The following is a 20,089-nucleotide window of genomic DNA, read 5'->3' on the forward strand; positions in this document are numbered from 1 at the left end:
ATAAGATCTATTACTCATTTTTTTTTAAAATTAATTAATTAATTTATTTTTAAGGCTGTGTTGGGTCTTCGTTTCTGTGCGAGGGCTTTCTCTAGTTGCGGCAAGTGGGGTCCACTCTTCATCGCGGTGCGCGGGCCTCGCGTTATCGCGGCCTCTTGTTGCGGAGCACAGGCTCCAGACGCGCAGGCTCAGTAATTGTGGCTCACGGGCCCAGTTGCTCCGCGGCATGTGGGATCTTCCCAGACCAGGGCTCAAACCCGTGCCCCCTGCATTAGCAGGCAGATTCTCAACCACTGCGCCACCAGGGAAGCCCCGTATTACTCATTTTTTAACTCTTCTTAATTTCTCTCAGCAATGTTCTGTAGTTTCCAGTGCATATCTTGTGATGATTTAAAATTTTTTTTAAAGTGGGTTCTTATTATTTATCTATTTTATATATAGTAGTGTGTATATGTTATTCCCAAATTCCTAGTTTATCCCTTCCCCCCACCTTTCCCCTTTGGTAACCATAAGTTTGTTTTCTATGTCTGTGAGTCTGTTTCTGTTTTGTAAATAAGTTCATTTGTATCTTTTTTTTTTTTTTAGATTCCACATATAAGTGATATCATATGATATATGTCTTTCTCTGACTTACTTTACTTAGTATGATAATCTCTAGGTCCATCCATGTTGCTGCAAATGGCATTATTTCATTCTTTTTTATGGCTGAGTAATTTTGCATATATATACCACATCTTCTCTAACTATTCATCTGTCGATGGACATTTAGGTGGCTTCCATGTCTTGGCTATTGTAAATAGTGTTGCTATGAACATCGGGGTGCATGTATCTTTTCAAATTATGGTTTTCTCTGGATATATGCCTAGGAGTGGGATTGCAGGATCATATGGTAGCTCTGTTTTTAGTTTTTTAAGGAACCTCCATACTGTTCTCCATAGTGGCTGTACCAATTTACATTACTACCAACAATGTAGGAGGGTTCCCTTTTCTCCACACTGTCTCCAGCATTTATTATTTGTAGACTTTTTGATGATGGCCATTCTGACTGGTGTGAGGTGATACCTCATAGTAGTTTCGATTCATATTTCTCTAATAATTAGCAATATTGGGCATCTTTTCATGAGCCTGTTGGCCATCTGTATGTCTTCTCTGGAGAAATGTCTATTTAGATCTTCTGCTCATTTTTTGATTGAGTTTTTTTTTTGATATTGAGCTTTGTGATGATATTAAAAATGTATTTGTCTTTTAAATTTTTCCATACCTGTTTGTTGCATACAGTGTACAGAAATAAAATTATATATGTTGATCTTGTAACCTGCAAACTTGGTAAACTCACTTACTAGTTTCAGTAGCCTTTTTGTAGATTCCATAGAATTCTCTATGTGTCCCATCATGTTATCTATAAATACGGATAGTTACTTCTTCCTTTCCAATTTGGATGCCTTTATTTTTCTTGCCTTGTTGCACTGGCTAGTTTCCAGTATGACATTAATGAATGTCTCACATGCACTAGAAGTATTCTGCTGTTGAACTGAGTGTGCTGTGTCAATTAGATCCAGCTGGTTGATGGTGGTGTTCAGTTCTTCTACATCCTTGCTTATTTTCTATTTACAAGTTTTATTACTGAGTGAATTGTTGTATAATAAAGAATTTATTTAGTCTTTGTCCCTGGTTCCTGGGAATTAACCTCTAAATCTTAGGAATTTCCTGAGTGACAGAAGAGTCTTTGTTATTCATGGTGGTCCCTGGGACCATGTCTTGAGTTTATACTAATGAGATAACTTGCGATGGGGCCTGGCCATGCCAGAAGGGCCAGTCATATGATTAGAGGGTTGGTGATCTTAGGCCAGATGTCTGGCTCATCCTTTGGGGAGATGAAGTGAGATTGGAGATTGAGTTCTAGCACGTGGCCAATGATTCAATCATTCCTACATGATGAAACATAATGGACAGCCAAAGTTCAGGCGAGCTTCCCTGATTGGTAATCATATATGTATGTGCTGGGAGAGTAATTTGTCCTAAGAACATGGAAGCTTTGCAGTTGGTACCCTCTCAGTTCTTACCCTATGTCTCTTCATTTGACTGGTCCTGACATACCTTTTATAATAAAACTGCTAAGTATAGTGCTTTCTTGAGTTCTGTGAGTCACTCTAGCAAATTATGAAACCGGAGGGGATAGCCAGTTTGTAGCCAGTTGGTCAGAAGTGCAGGTGGCCTGGGAACCCCAGAGCTTGCAGCTTGTGTTTGAAGTGAGGGAGTCTCATGGAGGACTTTGCTTTTAACCAGTGAAGTCTGTGCTAACTCTGGATATATGATGTCAGAGTTGCATTGTAGCTTTCAAATATAATTGTGGATTTTTGTTTCTTCTTTCAGTTCAGTTCAGGTTTTGCTTCATGCATTTTGAAGCTTTTTATGTGTAATCACATTTAGGATTATTATGTCTTGGTGAATTGACCCTTTTATCAATATATTGTCCCTCTTTATCCTTGGAAATATTCTTTGCTCTGAAATCTAATTTAAAAAAATTTTTATTTTATATTGGAGTATAGTTGATTAATGTTGTGTTAATTTCAGGTGTACAGCAAAGTGATTCAGTTATACATATACATGTATCTATTCTTTTTCAAATTCTTTTCCCATTTAGGTTGCTACAGAATATTGAGCAGAGTTCCCTGTGCTATATGGTAGGTCCTTGGTGGTTATCTGTTTTAAATAGTGTGTTTATGTCAATCCCAAACTCTCAATTTATCCCTATCCCCCCACCTTTCCCCTTTGAAGTCTACTTTTTAATATTAACACAGTCCAGGTAGCTTTTGATTAGTGTTTGCATTGCATGTTTTTTCCATCATCTTACTTGTCACCTACTTGTTACCTTCAAATACCATTATATTTGAAGTAAGCTTCTTGCAGAGAGTACAACTGGTTCTAGTATTTTGCGTTTTGATTCTGACAATCTGTGTGCTTTAACTATTTGCATTTGATGTAAGTGTTATGTTGAATTTAGGCCTACCACTTTATTATTTGGTTTGTGTCTGTTTCCTATATTTTGCTCCTGATGCCCTTTTCTTGCCCCCCACTTTTTTAAAATGTTTTTTAGTATTTCATTTTATCTACTGTTATTATATTTCTTTGCATAGTTCTTTTAGTGATTGCTTGAAGGATGAGGATATACATACTTACCTTTTCAGTCTACTTAGAATAAGTATTTTTTCACTTTGAGTGGAATGTAGAAAGTTTACTATCATATAGGTCTCTTTATCCTCCTCCTTTATGCTACTGGTATCTTATATATTACATCTACACACAGTGAGAACACCATATATATTTTATTTCTACTATCAAACATATTTTAAGAACTCAACAGAATATTCTTTTAACCTAGATAATTACCATTTCTATTGCTCTTCCTTCATTCCTGAATGTTTCAGTTTCCCTTATGGTATCATTTCCCTTCTAACTGAAGAACTTCCTTTAGTAATTCTTTTTAACACCAAGTCTGCTGGCAATGGATTCTCTTCCTTTTCCTTCATCCAAGAATGGTTTTATATCACTTTCGTTCCTGAAGGATAATTTCTATGGATATAGAATTCTGGTTGACAATTCTTTCCTTTCAGCAATTTAGAAATATTGTGCCACTTCCTGCTGTCCTCCATGATTTCTGATGAGAAATCCAGTCATTCAAATAATTGTTTCCCTACAGATGCTTTTCACTGGCTGCTTTCAAGATCATTGTCCAGTTTCATTATGATTGTGGTTGGATTTCCATTATGATATGGATTCCTTTGGCCTTCTTGAATCTATAGGTTTTAAGTTTTTCACCAAATTTGGAGAGTTTTCTATGCCAGGAAATTTTGGATTGTATCCTTGACATTTTGAATATTGTTACCAACTCTGGGCCTTGTTTAAATCCTATGGAGATACAGAGTTTTTGTTTGTTTCAGCAGGCAGTCAACCTGGTTAGGTTGCAGGCAAAGGCTTTTTTTGTTTCTTTTGGTTACTTTCAGGTGTTCAACACCAGGTAGTTTTTGAAAGGTGAACTGACATTGGAATCATAGCCTACAGAAGACAGGTGCAGCTTTCAAAATTTTTGCAGTGCTTTTTGGACCTACTGCATGTGAATGCCTCCCAACTGCTGGTCTGGAATTTGGGTGGTGGTCTACCTATTCAGTTTCTAAGTCTTTAACATGCTGAAAAGAATCAGATCCATACACATTAGCAGATTGGGGCAGACTCAGAACTACATAAACAGCTTTATAAGGTCACTTTTTTGAGTTCCTTCCTTTCTATGATCTCCCTGGTACTTTCTGATTCCTTCTATTGGTTCTCGGGCCAAAAGAAATCTGGCTTTAGTTACCCTGTGCACTTCTGCCACCATCTTTTGCATCCAGGGCCAAGCAGATAGAGAACAAAGAGAAAAAAATGAAAGTTGGCTCCACCCTCTTGGAAACACAGCCGTACTGGAAAGGTAGGGCTATCTCCCTGAGTTTTGGCTCCTGCAGGCTCCCATTGCCAGTAGCTGACACTGTCACCACCATGGGATTGCTTGGGAGTGGGCTGTAAGAGAACACAGAAAAGGGGGGGGGGGAGAAAAAGGATTTCTGCACTCTCTCCAAATATTAGAAGTTACCCTTCTACTTCTTGGGTCAGACCCAAAGGCTTCTGGCACTCCTGGTCTGCACCCCAGTACTCACTTCTAGGTTTCCAATGTGTTGAATTCAGGCTGGGGGATACCAGAGGGGGGAAAATGATAAGACTCATTCATCACTGGTTCAGTGGTACTTCAAATTCTTGTCTTCTTGCCCAACCCACCTGCTATTTTCTTTTCAGAGTCCTCAGACAGCTGCTCTGTGCATTCATAGCTGTATTCAGCAGAAGAGCCATGGCGGAGTGTGCTTCTTCATCTTTATCTGGAACCAGCCCAATCACTACTTTTAATGTAAGAAAGAAGAATGAAATATTTTGACTTTCTTCTCATGCTATCATAAATTTTAACTGTAGAACTAGAGGAATATTTTCTGTTTTAAAAAGAAATAATACTAAATACTATGATATTACCATTACCACAACAAGGTATTTTTTACTAAAAGGGGAACAATAAATATTAACGAGGGATTTGGTTTTGTTTCATTTCTAGTAGGCAGAAAGGAGTACCTCTTACTGTCCTTGGGCAATTAATTTCACATTTCACTCATTTTGAATTAGTTTTAGAATACAGCTGACCCTTGAACATCACAGGGGTTAGGAGTGCTGACGCTCTATGCAGTAGAAAATCCGCATTTAACTTTACAGCCGGCCCTCCAGAACTGTAATTCCAACCAACTGCAGATTGTGTATTACTGTATTATGCATTTTTGAAAAAAACTGGCATATTAAGCGGACCTGTGCAGTTCAAACCCGTTGTTCAAGGGTCAACTGTACTTTCAAGACTATTACCATCATATTGTTGTGTTCAATTTTTCTAAGGGTAACAGAAGATATCAACTATAAAATGCTGCCAACGCTGCCTCTAATCACTGACTTAGAGCTGTGACTAAGAGATTTTGTATTTTTAAGACACAAAGTTGGCAGGCTAGGGAGAAAGGAGAAGCCAGCCCTTTCAACATATGTAGCCAACAACGCTTAATGGGCTCTGTGCTCCAAGGACAGTGGGTCTTTCCAAGAGAAGAACAAAACTGCTAACTGTACCTAGAATCTTAATTACTATGATGACTTCATTTGGATTACCTTAGGGTCAGCAGCATTTGATCAAATACATCACAAAACAGTTTGCTAAAAATTAGTTCATGGGGAATTCCGTGGCGGTCCAGTGGTTAGGACTTGGGGCTCTCACTGCCGGGGCCCGGGGTTCGATCCCTGGTTGGGGCGCTAAGATCTCGCAAGCCGCACATGCAGCCCCCCCACCAAAAAAAGTCCATGAAAGTGTGATTATAGTATCTAGAAATACTTCCTAATAAAAGAAAAAAATCAGAGTATACAGCATTGTGATTTTCAGAATACATAATTTGGTGTTTTATTATTTATATGGTCTTTAAGAGATTCAATACTTTCACCACCAATTAGTTATCTTAATAATTTTATTTTGTGTAGATACAAATAAACATGTTTCAGATTTAAGGATTTCAGTTTCCCCCACCACATAAGAACACTCCTCATGGGGACAATCTTGTTTTACTTCACCTGCCAAAAATGGCATTTGATAATAGACATAGCTCGGTAGAAAAGGCAAACGTTACTTATAAGTAACTATTCAATTACAATTATGAGAAAACTTAAGAGCTGGCTACTTATACCCAGTCCCCTGAAAAATAACAATCATAACAATAATAGTAATAATAGCTACCATTTATTGAGTTTTACTGTGTTCCAGGTACTGTGCTAAGGGCTTAAAGGGGATTATGCCATTTAACTGTCAAAGCCCTATGAATACTACTGTCAGCCCAATTTCCAGAGAAGAAAATGGAGGCTTAGAGAAGTACTGTCTCAAAAGCCACAGAATTGGGGAACAGTGGAGCCAAGATTGCAACGCAGGCAGTCTGCCTTGGAACCCCTGCTCTTAATCACTGCTGCAAGCTACAAGGACTCAAAGAACTCAAATAGAAGTCCCTCCCATCCCCGGTTATCTTCATAAAGTAGTGTTAAAAAGTGGAAGATGGGGACTTCCCTGGCGGTCCAGTGGTTAACACTCTGTGCTTCCAATGCAGGGGGCGAGGGTTCGATCCCTGGTCGGGGCACTAAGATCCCACATGCCGTGGAGTGCAGACAAAAAGTAAAAAAAAGAAAGAAAAAAGTGGAAGATGTAAATGAAAAAGAAAAAGGCCAAAAAAACCTCTGGTTATCCTACTATGGGGGGAAAACACCAAAACCCAAAAAACCCTATACTATTTGATGTTACTTTTCTTAATCAAGAAAACAAAATGCCATAGCATACAGCTCAGAGAAAGTCATATAATAAAAGTACCAAGAAACAAAATAAATAAAAATGTATATATAGCATCATTAGGCTCACTTTAGTCTAAATAAATATAGAATATCCCAGTCAAGAAATCAGTAATTCTTGAGAAGTTAAAAACTTAAAGTGAAACAATATATATTCATGTAATATTTTATTTACTGATCTCTCTGAAACATGCCAAAATTCATACGGCTAATGGAACTTTCCATGTTAAAACACTGGTCAACACAACAAATTCCTAACAAAAAATATTTTAATGTAGGAATCAACATGTGAACATTATATTTAGGTGGTAAAACTCAGGTTACAAATATAAGATAAATATCAAATAATATCATACTTCTGGTTTAATGGAGAACAGTTGTGAGAGTCATGCTTAACACCTTGGTTAAGTAATGAGAGAAATGGGTGGGGGTGTCATAGAGGTATGCAAAAATTTAACAGTTCAAATAATCCTTAGCCCTTCTGAGAAAACATAGATGGCAAATATGTGGCAAATATTTCTGTAATATGGTGGTTTCAATCCATTAGTGAGCATTCTGTTCATGCATTTATAGTAACAGCAGATGTTTCTGAGCACTGAAAATTAGATTCAAAGTTAGTCTTTGCTCAACAAGTTAATGATACTATGAATCCCTTATATTTAAAAATATAGTTTAAATTTGTAAAGTTTAAGGTAAAGCATACTTGTTTTCATAGTTATTTTTAGATATAATTGAGACTACACTACCATATATAATCAGCTATACTGCTGTGCAGTTAATTCCAGTTACCATATTTTATATTTGCTGGTCATCAACAGCACAAAATTTATGCTCCAAAAGAAATATATCAATCCAGCAAAATGGTTCCATTTAATTTTTCTTTTAAAGACAGATTAACTAAATTTAAGGAAGAACTGGCTTTTCTTGATATCTCATTTTCAAATTACTGATACAAACTTACCAGAGAGTAATTATTTATTTTGCCTAACATCAAACAATCTGCAAAGTTTCCAAGATAGAGCCATTCCTTGTTCCATTTCCAAAAATAAATAAAGGCTTTCTAACTGGAAGCGTTTACAGTCCTAGCTCTCTAAAGTAAACATTAAAAAACAAAGTACAAAAAATGATCTCTTGGCTTCTGAATAGCCCACTTAGTTACATAAAGTATTTTCTGTCCCAACACTTTCTCAAATTCAAAAGATATTTACTTCCTAAGAACATGACAAACAGTCTTCATTTCAAACCATTCAGTCCGTTTCCATGGCAACACTGCGGGATTCCTTGGCCACCATAAGTCGCATTAGTTGACTGTGGAATTTCTCAATCTTCTTTACATCTTGAGCTTGGTCTGTTCTATATACCAAACACTGTCAGAAATTTTAAAAGCACACATTAACTATGTAAAACTAGATTATCAATGACGTAGCAAACATATGATTGGATAAAATTTTGAGTCTTTTCCTACCACTGTTTTGCTCTACTTCCTCTGGAGGTCATACTAAAGGAATTACATTCAAGTTTCCAAGTCCCCAACAATTACATTCCTTAAGTTCAGTATTTTATAATATTTTAAATGCCACTGCTGTGGTTAAAAAACAAAGTGAACTCTATTAGAAGCTTCTCAAAAATGACCAGTTGAATAATGTATTCAAATTCTGCCATGGTCTGATGAGAAGACTTCAAGATTGGAATTAGATATTTTCTCCCTGGGATCTGGTCATAAATGATTGAGTTACAGTGGGAAAAGCATATAAATCTTAGGATCCCTTTCTCTATTTGTGAAATGGGAGGGGGGGGAGGGTTAATGATAATTTTTTAAAAATCTGGAATTCCTTGCTTACTGCTGGTCACTACCTAAATCAAACAAGATAAATCTATTCAACCTTGATTTTTCTGACATTATTTATAATTTTTAAACCAAACCAAATTCTTCCTTGCTATAAATTCAATTCTTCATTAGATAGATACTTATGATCTGTTTATCGTTGGCCATAAAACCATTTGTTCTAGAATCTTCAAAATTATCAAATTTAAGCTGGCAGTCTTTTTTTCATCTTGTAACACTGATCCATTTTTCTTTAGCCCATCTTAGATTCACGTGAGTTTTAAACAATGGGAGCTTCATGATCCTACAGTAATATTCATCAACTTAAGTAATTTGGAGTTCAACCCCATCAGACCAACTGATCTGAATTCATACAGCCTTTAAATCACTTACTTAAAAAAATTTTATCCACACATTGTACAAATTTGTCTAACAATTTTGTAAAGTGGCCATAATCATCTCCACCGTTTCAATTTTAGTATATGTTCTGTAGAAGAACAAATACCTTCTCACTACAGTTTAGTGAGAAGAACAAATACCTTCTCACTAAAATACACAGAAAGATTTTAGGTCCACAGAAGACAATATTATAAATCAGTCATGGCATTGGGAAAAAATGATGCATAAATGGGACTATAAAAAAGTCAAAGCTCCATGACGATAATAATGAAGTCTAAGACGAGTTTTGTGAAGGAATTATTAGCCACTAAAATGAATTACTGAAGTATACAAACTTTTCTTTAAGAGTCATTAGAAAACAAATTTTTATGTTGGAGTTGATTCATATATTTACTGTTTAGGAGGATGGGTTTGATTGTGTCTTTGGTCCCTTCTAGACATGGACTAGTTCTCAGTAGTTTTAAGAAAGGGAACAAAAAGTATTTTTCATATTTAGATCTTGTCATAGGAATCATCAATTTTAAATAAAGTTCTTTCCAATACTGCTTACCATGAATCCTTAACTATATTTAATCATTACCAGAGGCAAAAAGTCATCATCTGGAGATAAAGCCTCTTGTATGGAATTCAATTCTGCATTTTCCTCTATTTTTAAAGCACGATATACCAATTTCTCTTCAGTAGATATATCTATTCACTCTGCGACAATCATAAGTAAAATTTTTCTCAGTGTGAATGCTCAAGATTCAAGTATACATTTACTGAATCTACTAAGTGCAGGCACTAGTGCTAGGCACTTCCACATATTTCATTTACACTCCACAACAACCCAACTGGGTAAGCAGACTATCACTGTGGCACTTCATAGACAAGAATATTATGGCCCCAAAAGCCAAACTTTTGGCCTGAACTTTCCCCAGGATGAAATGCTGGTAGATGGCTAAGCTAGGATTCAGATCTCTTGAATCTAGGTTTAGCACAATACAGCTCAATTTATTCTTCCTTTTTCACATTTTCACAGTTACTTCACCAAACTCAACTGGTTCTTGGAAGATATGGTAATCATTAAAAGATCTGACTTCACACAACCTCACAATGGAACCCTGAACACAAACATAGTAAAATATATGACCAAAAAGTCACTTTTAAAGTCACTATTAAATTTTTAAAAGAATTAATCCATTAAAAAAAAAGTGTTTGCTAAGTACCCTCTGGGTCAGGACACCATGCTAGTCACTACAAATACCGGTAAGAATATTACTGATCTATCTTTATTTTGAAGCTCACAATCTATTAAAAGTCAAATGTGATAAGACAATTGTGACACAGCACAAAAAGAGGCAGAAATAAAAGTAAGAGATGAAGCAATCCTTTTGAGCTGGGTTTTGAAAGATAAGCAGCAGGCTTGTCACACTGGGGCAGGGGTGGGATTCAATATTGCAGAGATGGAAACAGACTGTTCAAAAGCTCAGAGGCCTCAGACAGCATGGCATATGAAAGGAGCCCTTAAGTAACATTGAAAAGACGAAGATTAGACAGGATATGAGGGTGGAATTTACATTATGAGTGATGAGAAGCCACTAAAGATTTTTTTTTTGGCCACTAAAGATTTTTAAGCAGGGTAGTAACAAGCAAATTTGCATTTTTAGAAACCACTCCAGCAGGACAGCACAGGACGACTAAAGGATGAGCTGGAAGCAGGGACACAGTTAGAGCCTATTCTACTAGTCCAGGTGAGTGACGTTGAGCCCTTAAAGTTACGAGGTTAGCAGTCAAGATGGAGAGTTCATGGCAGAAAATGAGATGAGGGAGCTTGAATCAATAATTCACAAATGCCCAGCAAAATGTATGGAACTTATCGGAGGATCAAAATACAAGTTTTTCAAATGAAGGAATAGTTAATGTGAGAATGAGGGAAAGGAAGAGACCAAAGATGATCCCCAGGTTTCTGAGCAGGTAGATGACAGTGCAACTAACAGAGAAAAAACAGGAAGAGCCAGTTTGATAAGACATGATGAGTTCCATTCTAGACAGGCTAATGTTAACGAGGAGAGGAGGAAGGACGCTCAACTTAGAGCTAGTCAGGAAGCCAAAAGAAAAATATGGGCTAAAGGTACAAAACTGGAAGCAGACAGATACAGGCAGTACTGGACTTAATGGGTTGGTCCAGAAGTGGTATGAAAAGATCAAGAACAGAATCCTGGAGAAACCAATATTTATGGGGGCACATCAGTGAAATAATTAGCAAAGATGAATGAAACAGAAAAAGAAAAACAAGATAAAATGGAGCACAGATGCCAAAATAATAATTTCTACAAGAAGTGGTTTTCTCAGAAGCAGCCAGGAGGTCGCATAAAATATGAACTGCTGAGACTACTGGGTTTGAAAATAAAGGGGCTGCTGCTGAGCTCTCACCAAGAGCAGTCTGAGTGGAAGACTTCATGCAGAAACCAGATGGCAGAGGGGTAAGGAATGAATGGGGTGTGAGGAACAGACAAGAGTGAGCAGACAGGGGAGGTCAGAAATATAATTATAGAGCCTATAACTTGTGTTCAAATACCATTATTTACTTCTCACACACGTATAAAGAAACCTTTACCCCTCATATCCACTTTTGGTCTCTACGTTCCTCTTGCTTAGGGTCCGAAGAGAGCAGTTATTAAACTACACTTAACATACTGCATTAATGAAGCAAGTTGAATTATCTTTCCAAGTGCCTATAACAATAGCTTCCAGACCAAGGTTCTTGACTTGGGAATGCAATGTGAAATAAGCATCCTAATGGGTGACCTGCATAAATTCTATGTAAATAATTTCAAACAAATGATTAACTCAAACAAATCTGAAAGTATGCAACAAGTAAAAATGTATACTTACAACTAAATCATCTGTTACTTTAATACACAAACTCCCATCAGAATGCCTATATTTGAGAACCACACGTGCCTGAAATAAAAATACATATTTAGAAACAGTGAAGTCAGAAGACATTTCTCATAAATAATTTAGTCTTCAGGTGGGCTAAAATGGATCCTTTTAGAATTAATAGCCAAAACATCTAAAGGCACCTTTACTGTAAACTTATTGAAATGCGGGAAAGCAGCATTTTGTTCATTTCTATTGCTGCAATTTTTCTGAGACTTAAAATAAAGTCAGGTATTTTATTTTCAGCCACTTTGAAGAGATGTACTGAAAATTCCCAAGACACATCCATATTCAGAGAGCCTGTGAGATTCTTAAGGTGGTTTGGCATTTCTTGCCAGTAAGAATAATATACTGAAGGGTATTCACAGCTTGCCACCTCAAAGTATACCACTTAGGCATAAGGAATGTTTTGAGCTGAAGGCGATTAGCTCTCTGCCCTTTCTGGCCAAAAGCAGGACATAAATTAACCTTTGTAAAGGTGACATAAGTTTCCAATTGTAAAGGTGTTTCCCTCTCCCTGGGAAAAGAGAACAAGGTTTGTTCCCTAACAAACCTTACTAAACAACTCTTCTTTCCCATACATTTCCTAGTCACCTTCTCACAACTTACCCCCTCCCAGAAGCCCCAAACCTCTTTTCCTTTGTCCAGCCTCTTTCCCACCCTTTGTTAAGATGGCATATAGGTCCCAAGTTCCTCAGGTCACATTTCTTTGTGAACTTCTGTGCTATGTATGTTTCTACCTGTTAATTTGCAGAGCCCCAGTTATAAAACCTAAGAGAGTAAAGGAGAAAGTTTTTTCTCCCCTACAACACCAACACACCTAGCCACAGAGGAATGATAGGAAAAGAAGGGGAAAAAAATAGCAGAAATGGCTAGTTAAGTTCAAATCCATTCCCCAGGAAAGAGCACTGCAGTCGCAGTTCATACTTTCCATTTTCCCATGGCTCTCAGGAGGTGGACTCAGGCTAAGTTACTCAGCAAAATCACATCTTTATCATGATGGCACAAGATGTCTCCATCAACAACTTTCTAAATCCAGAATAACTCCTATATTGAGTGCCATGCTACACAGCACTTTTTGTTGTTTGGTATTCTACAGTTAGGAAGCCAAGAAAATGATTTAGGTATTACGATATTCCAATAAAAGAAGACATCTCCCAATAGAGTTTACAACTTCCATGAACATTATTTTTACTTCTTTAAATGATGGATTCAAAAGTGTACTGCAGCAGAGTCAAGTTTCTTGTTAACCAAAATAAATAACTCTTGTTTAGTTTTAGCTAGCTGTTTTAAAAAGTGCTAAGTATCTATAAGCCAAAACAGGAACATAATTTTAAAATGGTTACAATGTAGCACAGGACCCTCAAGACAATTCTGGAAACTAGATAAAAAGGGCTATTAGAGCTTTTCCTACAGCTTTTCCCATTATGCTCTCTGCTCTCCTGGGATTGCAAAAAAAAAAGTCATATCACCCTGAGATTTGTCTTGGTGAGGGAGGAAAGGGAACACACCAAGCACTTAAGTAGGTATAAATAATGAAAACTAGGTTAAGTATCTTTAGACTACCTGATTCTATTTATTGAGCTATTAAATTCAGTTTTACATATTTAAAAAAATTCAGTCCTCCAGAATCAAAAGGAAACTGAAACTAAAAAATATACTAAGCATGACAACTACATAAAGTTTTAACTCTCACTTAAAAGAATCACTGGTGAATAGGAGAAATGAGAGTTAAAAGGTCTGTGGTACTATAAGAGAGTCCATTTTGTAACTTAGGGAGCGCCTAAGTTACCATGTCAGATGCCACTAAGAGAGAAAAAGAAATCAAGGTTCTTGCTTTCTTAGGAACTTTGAATTCAACCAAGCAAAATAATCAAAACATAAGACAACATAAATTAAACCCTATAAAGGCATATACAGGTAAAATGTTAAAAGAGAACACAAGTAATTTAGATTGGGAGAAGGGGAAGTGTAAAAAGGCTTTATGGAGATGGCTTCAGAAACGCATTTTTTTTTCTTTTAGGGAAGAAGTTAGGAGAAAAGCTGAAGTGGCAGTCTGAAGATATGATGCATTATGTAGCTTCATGAGACTTGGGCTGAGGATGGTGGAAGTGGTGGAAGACAAAGCCAGCAAGACTGGAGAGAGGGTCAGACTGGGGACTGGGAGTCCGGATGTCTACCAGCAATCAATGAAGAACCAGTTTTAAAGCAGGAAACTGAGAATTCAATTTTTGTGTTTTAGATAGCTGTGGTAAGAGAGTGCAGAAGGGATTTTAAAAACAGGCAGACTAAGAGGTTATTACATGGTCCAGAAATAATGCCATCTTCAGTTAGAGCGGATGCAACAGAGAATGGTAAAAGGTGATGGATGTAATCAACAGGGAGAGAAGACAGAATTCTGTAAAACAGATCCCAAAGAGTTCTGACAAAATTTCTTTTCTTTTTCAGTCCCAGCAGTATGGACCGGTAGAAATAGCATGAACATGGGGTTTAGAGACGTGAGTTCAAATTTTAGCTTCATTTCTTAGAGATTAAGCAAATCATTTAATGTATCTAAGATTGTTTATTCATCTACCTCAAGGGGCTGTCTTAATTGTTCACATAAATTATACAAATAAATATATATATAAAATGTCTGTCACATACAAGGTACTCAATATAACTGTCAGTCTCTCCCCACTCATCCCCTCACCTTCCTATCAAAAAATCACTAGTTTTTAACTAGTGCAAGGCTATCGTAAAAAGGCACAAGTTTTTAGGCCACTGGAATTTTCTGATTGGGGAAAGAGCTCAAAGATTCTCACTCTCTTGCCTATACTAGACATGCCTTGTTCACAGCAATGCTCTATAATTACCATTTTATTATCATTTTCCCTAAGAATGACCACATTCTTAAAATATGATTACTCTTGATGTGAATTTGTATATTCTTTACTATCTTTTCAAATATTTTTAGTTTACACTGTGGGTACTTCTGGACAAAAATCCTGTATTGTCCTCATGGTGTACTGCTTAAAGAAACAGATGGCCCTACAAACAAAATCTACCAAATGGAGGAGCCAGAAATTGTGTCATAAACAAAGTACTCAATTTCAATAATATCTAACTCATTTCATAATTTGTTATTATTACATCTTTGTATTGCAAAGAATGAACCTAAGAATGTTTTACAGCTTCTTGTTACTTATCTAGGTCTAAAACGCTAGCAGGATTTTTTTTTTTTTTCCTGGCTGCATGGGGTCTTCGTTGCGGTGTGCGGGCTTCTCATTGCGGTGGCTTCTCATGTTGCGAAGCAGGGCTCTGGGCGCGCGGGCTTCAGTAGTTGCAGTACGTGGGCTCAGTAGTTGTGGCGCACGGGCTTACTTGCTCCTCGGCATGTGGGATCTTCCCGGGCCAGGGATGGAACCCGTGTCCCCTTCATTGGCAGGCAGATTCTTAATCACTGCGCCACCGGGGAAGTCCCGCTAGCAAAATTTCTAATTAACAGGGAGCTGCTTCAAATATTATTTAGATGACAATAAAATAAATAAAAACCTGAGAGGAATAAAGGTCAAGACCCAAATGCTATATTCTCATCCTTGCGACTTCTCTGCTTTTTAATAATAAGCTAACCTCTGACACTCACTTGTTATCATTTTTGTGGGGGCCATGAATGAATTACAGGGATCCATGGGCCCTCTAAAATTGTTTACAAACTTCTACGTACAAGTGGATTTTTCTGAGAAAAGGGTGAAGCATCTCATGTTCTCAAAAAGGCAGTGACCTCCAAAAGATTAAGAACCACTAAGCTAATGGCTGTAGATGCCTCCAAACTGGGGTCTTTCCAAAATTTCTCTGCGGTGGCAGAAAAACATAACCGTTTTATCTTACACGAGGTAGTACGGGACAAGGGCACCAAAACAGCTGAGGGACAGAAGGCCGAAACTGCAGGGGGAGAAGCCCTGCCCTTAGAGACACGTAAACCAACGACAGCCATAAGGGATGTTCAGTGATTGGGGGCGGGGGAAAGCTACCTAAGGGCCCTGAAATGACCCCGATCTTGCCCGTTTCATGGCTTCACCGGGCCGTTAATAAGGGAGGAACAAGTGGACTTGGCAGGGTCCGTCTCTCCTCACTCACAGCACCTACTAGGATGCTGGAGAAGCTTCGGAGGCCGAGCGGACAGCAGAGAAGTTATCCTGATCGGGGGCTGGGACAGAGGCACTGGCCCCTCCAGTGATTTACCTTCATAGGGTCTGCGAGGTAGAGCTTCTCCGCTGCGCGACTGAACTCCTCCCAGGTCTGGTACTGCGGCATCGTGGGCCCGCGGCAGAACAGGAGAGGGAGGCAAAGCTACGGACCTGAGGCGACGCGACGCGGCCCACCTACCTCCCTACCTCTCGCAGCCACCTACCGCGGCAGAGACCCAGCAGCTCAACGATGGTGGCGCCTCTTCGCACCAACGCCTCGTTCCATTGGACTGCCCGTACCGCCCTCGCCCAATGGGAAGGAGGGATGTTGCCAAGGAGGAGGTGGAGCCCCGAGCGTGTGGCTCTGGGAGCTGGTCCAGAGAAGTGGAGAGCAGGGAAACGATGGAGGTTGCCACAGCGCCCCCTGTAGGACTGGAGGAGGATCTGTCCCGCTGTTCTTCAGGCTGGACTCCAATGGTAAAGCCCAGGTTTCTTCGGAAAACATTAAGCGGCTTAGTGATAAGCGCTGGAGCTACAAGAATGGAGACATTAGGGTCCAGCTGTCACACCTACAGCTTAGTAAAAGAGAGAGGAGACATAAACACAAGAATGCAACCGAAACCTTTATGTGATGGATATTTATGTCGGGTTAGTAGAACACAAAGGAAGAGTGAGCACGTGTGGGTGGGGGGATGCTAATAGTGATGGCACAAGCTGAATCTAGATAAACATGGTGGATGTCCAACAGGTGGGCAAGGCGGGGCAGGACATCTAGGCCCACTTTAGATCTGTAGTGTATTTAATGTGATAGGTATTTGGGGGATGGGGGAAGAGAAGAATCAAGGGAAGAAATCATGTCATCACTTAAGCCAGAAGACATTTGAACTTTGTTCTCCAGGCAATGGAGTGATGTAGAAGGGTATTTTTCTTTAATCAAGTTTATTGAAGTATATTTTTTTGTACAATGAAACACACCAGTTTTAAACGTACAGGTTGATGCATTTTGACACACACACACACATTTATATATTAAAACCATTGGGTATATGCTCATATACCAGATACCACAATCAAGATAAGGAACATCTCTATCTCCAGAATAGTTCCCTTATGCTTCTTTATATTCAATCCCACCACCTGCACCCCTAACCCCGGACAATCACTGATCTGCTTTCTGCCACTCTAGTTTTCCTGCCCATGCGAGGGCTTTAAGCTGATTTGCATTTTATAGGGCTCCAGCTTCACACAAGGACTGAAGTGAAGTGGCAAACCTGGAGATGGGGATACCTCTTAAGATGCTCATGCAGTAATACAGGCATATACATAACTAAAAAGGACCTACTGTATAGCACAGGGAACTCTACTCATTACTGTGTAATGACCTATATGGGAAAAGAAATCTAAAAAAGAGTGGCTATATTGTATATGTACAACTGATTCACTTTGCTGTGCACCTGAAACTAACACTACATTGTAAAACAACTATACTCCAAAAAAAAATTTTTTTAAAGGATATATTGTACAGCACAAGGAATATAGCCAATATTTTACAAAAAAAAAAAAAAAAAGCCATGGATCTGAATTAAGGCACTAGCTTAGGAATGGAGAGGAGGAAACAGTTTTGAGATTTACTCAGTGAATGATGTGGGGTATGCAGGAGAGGAAAAAGTAGAATGACTCCTGGGCCAGTGGAGGTGGTGATGCCATTGACTGATGCAGGAGAAAGGGAAGAAGAACAGGTCTGGGGGAGATTGGGGAAGACAATGAGTTCAGTTGTGAACTTGATGAGTTTGAAATATCTTTGGGACATCCAGGTGAAGATGTCTGGTAGCTTAGCTGGGTATCTCCATCGGTAACTCCAGGAGTGGTATGAAATAGGAGTCATCAGCAGATAGGTCTTAGTTGAGCCTTCCTGGGGAGAGGACACAGCATAAGAGGAGAAGACTAAGGACAAATCCTGCGAAACAGCCACATGTACAAAGGGTTAGAGAGAGGGAGTAGAGTTCGCAAAGGAGGCGAAGCAGAAATTATCAGAGGGATAAAAGGAGACCAGGAGTGTCTGGGAAGTGGCGGGGAGAAGGTTTTGAGGAGGGAGTCGTCAGTGGTGTCAGATGGCGGGTAGAGAGCAAGTACAAAGAGAACTAAAATGAGTCCACTGATTGTAGTCATTGGGAGGCCATTGGCGACCCTCAGCCAGAGAACCCTCAGTCAGACTGGGGTTCGGGTAGAACTGACTGAAAGAGGCTGAAGAGGTAGAAAAGTGAAGGCAGTTGCTTTATACTCTTCTTTATAAGAGCTTAACCACAAACAGAAGAGGAGGTAAATAAAAAGATACGAAATTGAGTTATTTGTGGTGAGGTGGATGGACCTAGAGTCTGTCACACAGAGTGAAGTAAGTCAGAAAGAGAAAAACAAATACCGTATGCTAACACATATATATGGAATCTAAAAAAAAAAACAATGGTTCTGACGAACCTAGGGGCAGGACAGGAATAAAGACGCAGACGTAGAGAATGGACTTGAGGACATGGGGAGGGGGAAGGGTAAGCTGGGACAAAGTGAGAGAGTGGCACTGACATATATACACTACCAAATGTAAAATAGATAGCTAGTGGGAAGCAGCCGCATAGCACAGGGAGATCAGCTCGTTGCTTTGGGTCCACCTAGAGGGGTGGGATAAGGAGGGTGGGAGGGAGATGCAAGAGGGAGGGGATATGGGGATATATGTATACGTATAGCTGATTCACTTTGTTATACAGCAGAAAGTAACACAACATGTAACGCAATTATACTACAATAAAGATGTTAAATAAATAAAAATAAAAAAAAGAAGAGGAGGTAAGAAGATGGCCCAAAGACACCAGTAAAGAAAGTGTTATTGTTTAAGATGGAAAGATTTTGTGCCTGTTTATAACTTTCAGAGAAGGAATTGTAAGAGATGGAAAGATTAAAAAGTACAAGAGAGGGCTTCCCTGGTGGCGCAGTGGTTAAGAATCCGCCTGCCAATGCAGGGGACGTAGGTTCGAGCCCTGGTCCGGGAAGATCCCACATGCCGCGGAGCAACTAAGCCCGTGCGCCACAACTATTGAGCCTGCGCTCTAGAGCCCATGAGCCACAACTACTGAGCCCACGTGCCACAACTACTGAGCCCGTGAGCCACAACTAGTGAAGCCCGCGCGCCTAGAGCCCGTGCTCCACAACAAGAGAAGCCACCACAATGAGAAGCCCGCGCACTGCAACAAAGAGTAGCCCCTGCTCACCGCAACTAGAGAAAGCCCGTGCGCAGCAATGAAGACCCAATGCAACCAAAAATAAATAAATAAATAAATTTATAAAAAAAAATACAAGAGAAAGAGGAAAGCAAGATTTCAGGGGAAACATGAAGGGGAGGACTAAAGGCACAGATGTATGAAAACAGAAGATTCAGCATTGCCTTTGAGGTGGTGGGGAAGGAGGGTAAGGTGGGTAAGGATATAGGTGAGTATGTAGATATGAGGACAAGAAGGTAAACTTTCTTTGCCACCTAAGAGGCAAGGCCATCTTCTAAGATAGGAGGGCAAGAGTGGGTTTGGAGCCTTGAGAAGATTTAGAAAAGCCATTGTGCGAAATGAGTAAGGAAGCAGACCAGAAACTTAAAAAAAAGTATGTCAAACAGAGTTGAAGGCCCAGCTGGAACTGTAGATCATACCTTGGGAATTGCCCCAATCTGCACATCTGCCCCAATCTGGATGGTCTCCAGCACCATCCAGAAGCTTGGGTCTTAGAATGGAAAAGGCAGATAGTAGGGATTTGCAGGGTATGCAAGGCAGAAGGACAAGGGGACAAAAATGTTGAA

At 39.1% G+C, this 20,089-nt stretch overlaps 1 protein-coding gene across 1 annotated transcript; it reads right to left on the minus strand.

Annotated features, from left to right (window-relative positions):
• Positions 1-6,056: 6,056 nt before the first annotated feature.
• Positions 6,057-16,533, minus strand: SRP9 (signal recognition particle 9). The gene is made up of 3 exons (XM_068541751.1): positions 16,310-16,533; positions 12,038-12,106; positions 6,057-8,303 (listed from the first exon to the last, which is right to left on the minus strand). Exons 1-3 carry the CDS (start codon positions 16,379-16,381, stop codon positions 8,184-8,186), a joined length of 261 nt encoding a protein of 86 aa, XP_068397852.1. The 5' UTR covers positions 16,382-16,533; the 3' UTR covers positions 6,057-8,183.
• Positions 16,534-20,089: the final 3,556 nt, after the last annotated feature.

This window comes from Eschrichtius robustus, chromosome 3, assembly GCF_028021215.1.
Source record: "Eschrichtius robustus isolate mEscRob2 chromosome 3, mEscRob2.pri, whole genome shotgun sequence".
In the NCBI taxonomy this organism is placed as follows: Eukaryota; Metazoa; Chordata; class Mammalia; order Artiodactyla; family Eschrichtiidae; genus Eschrichtius; species Eschrichtius robustus.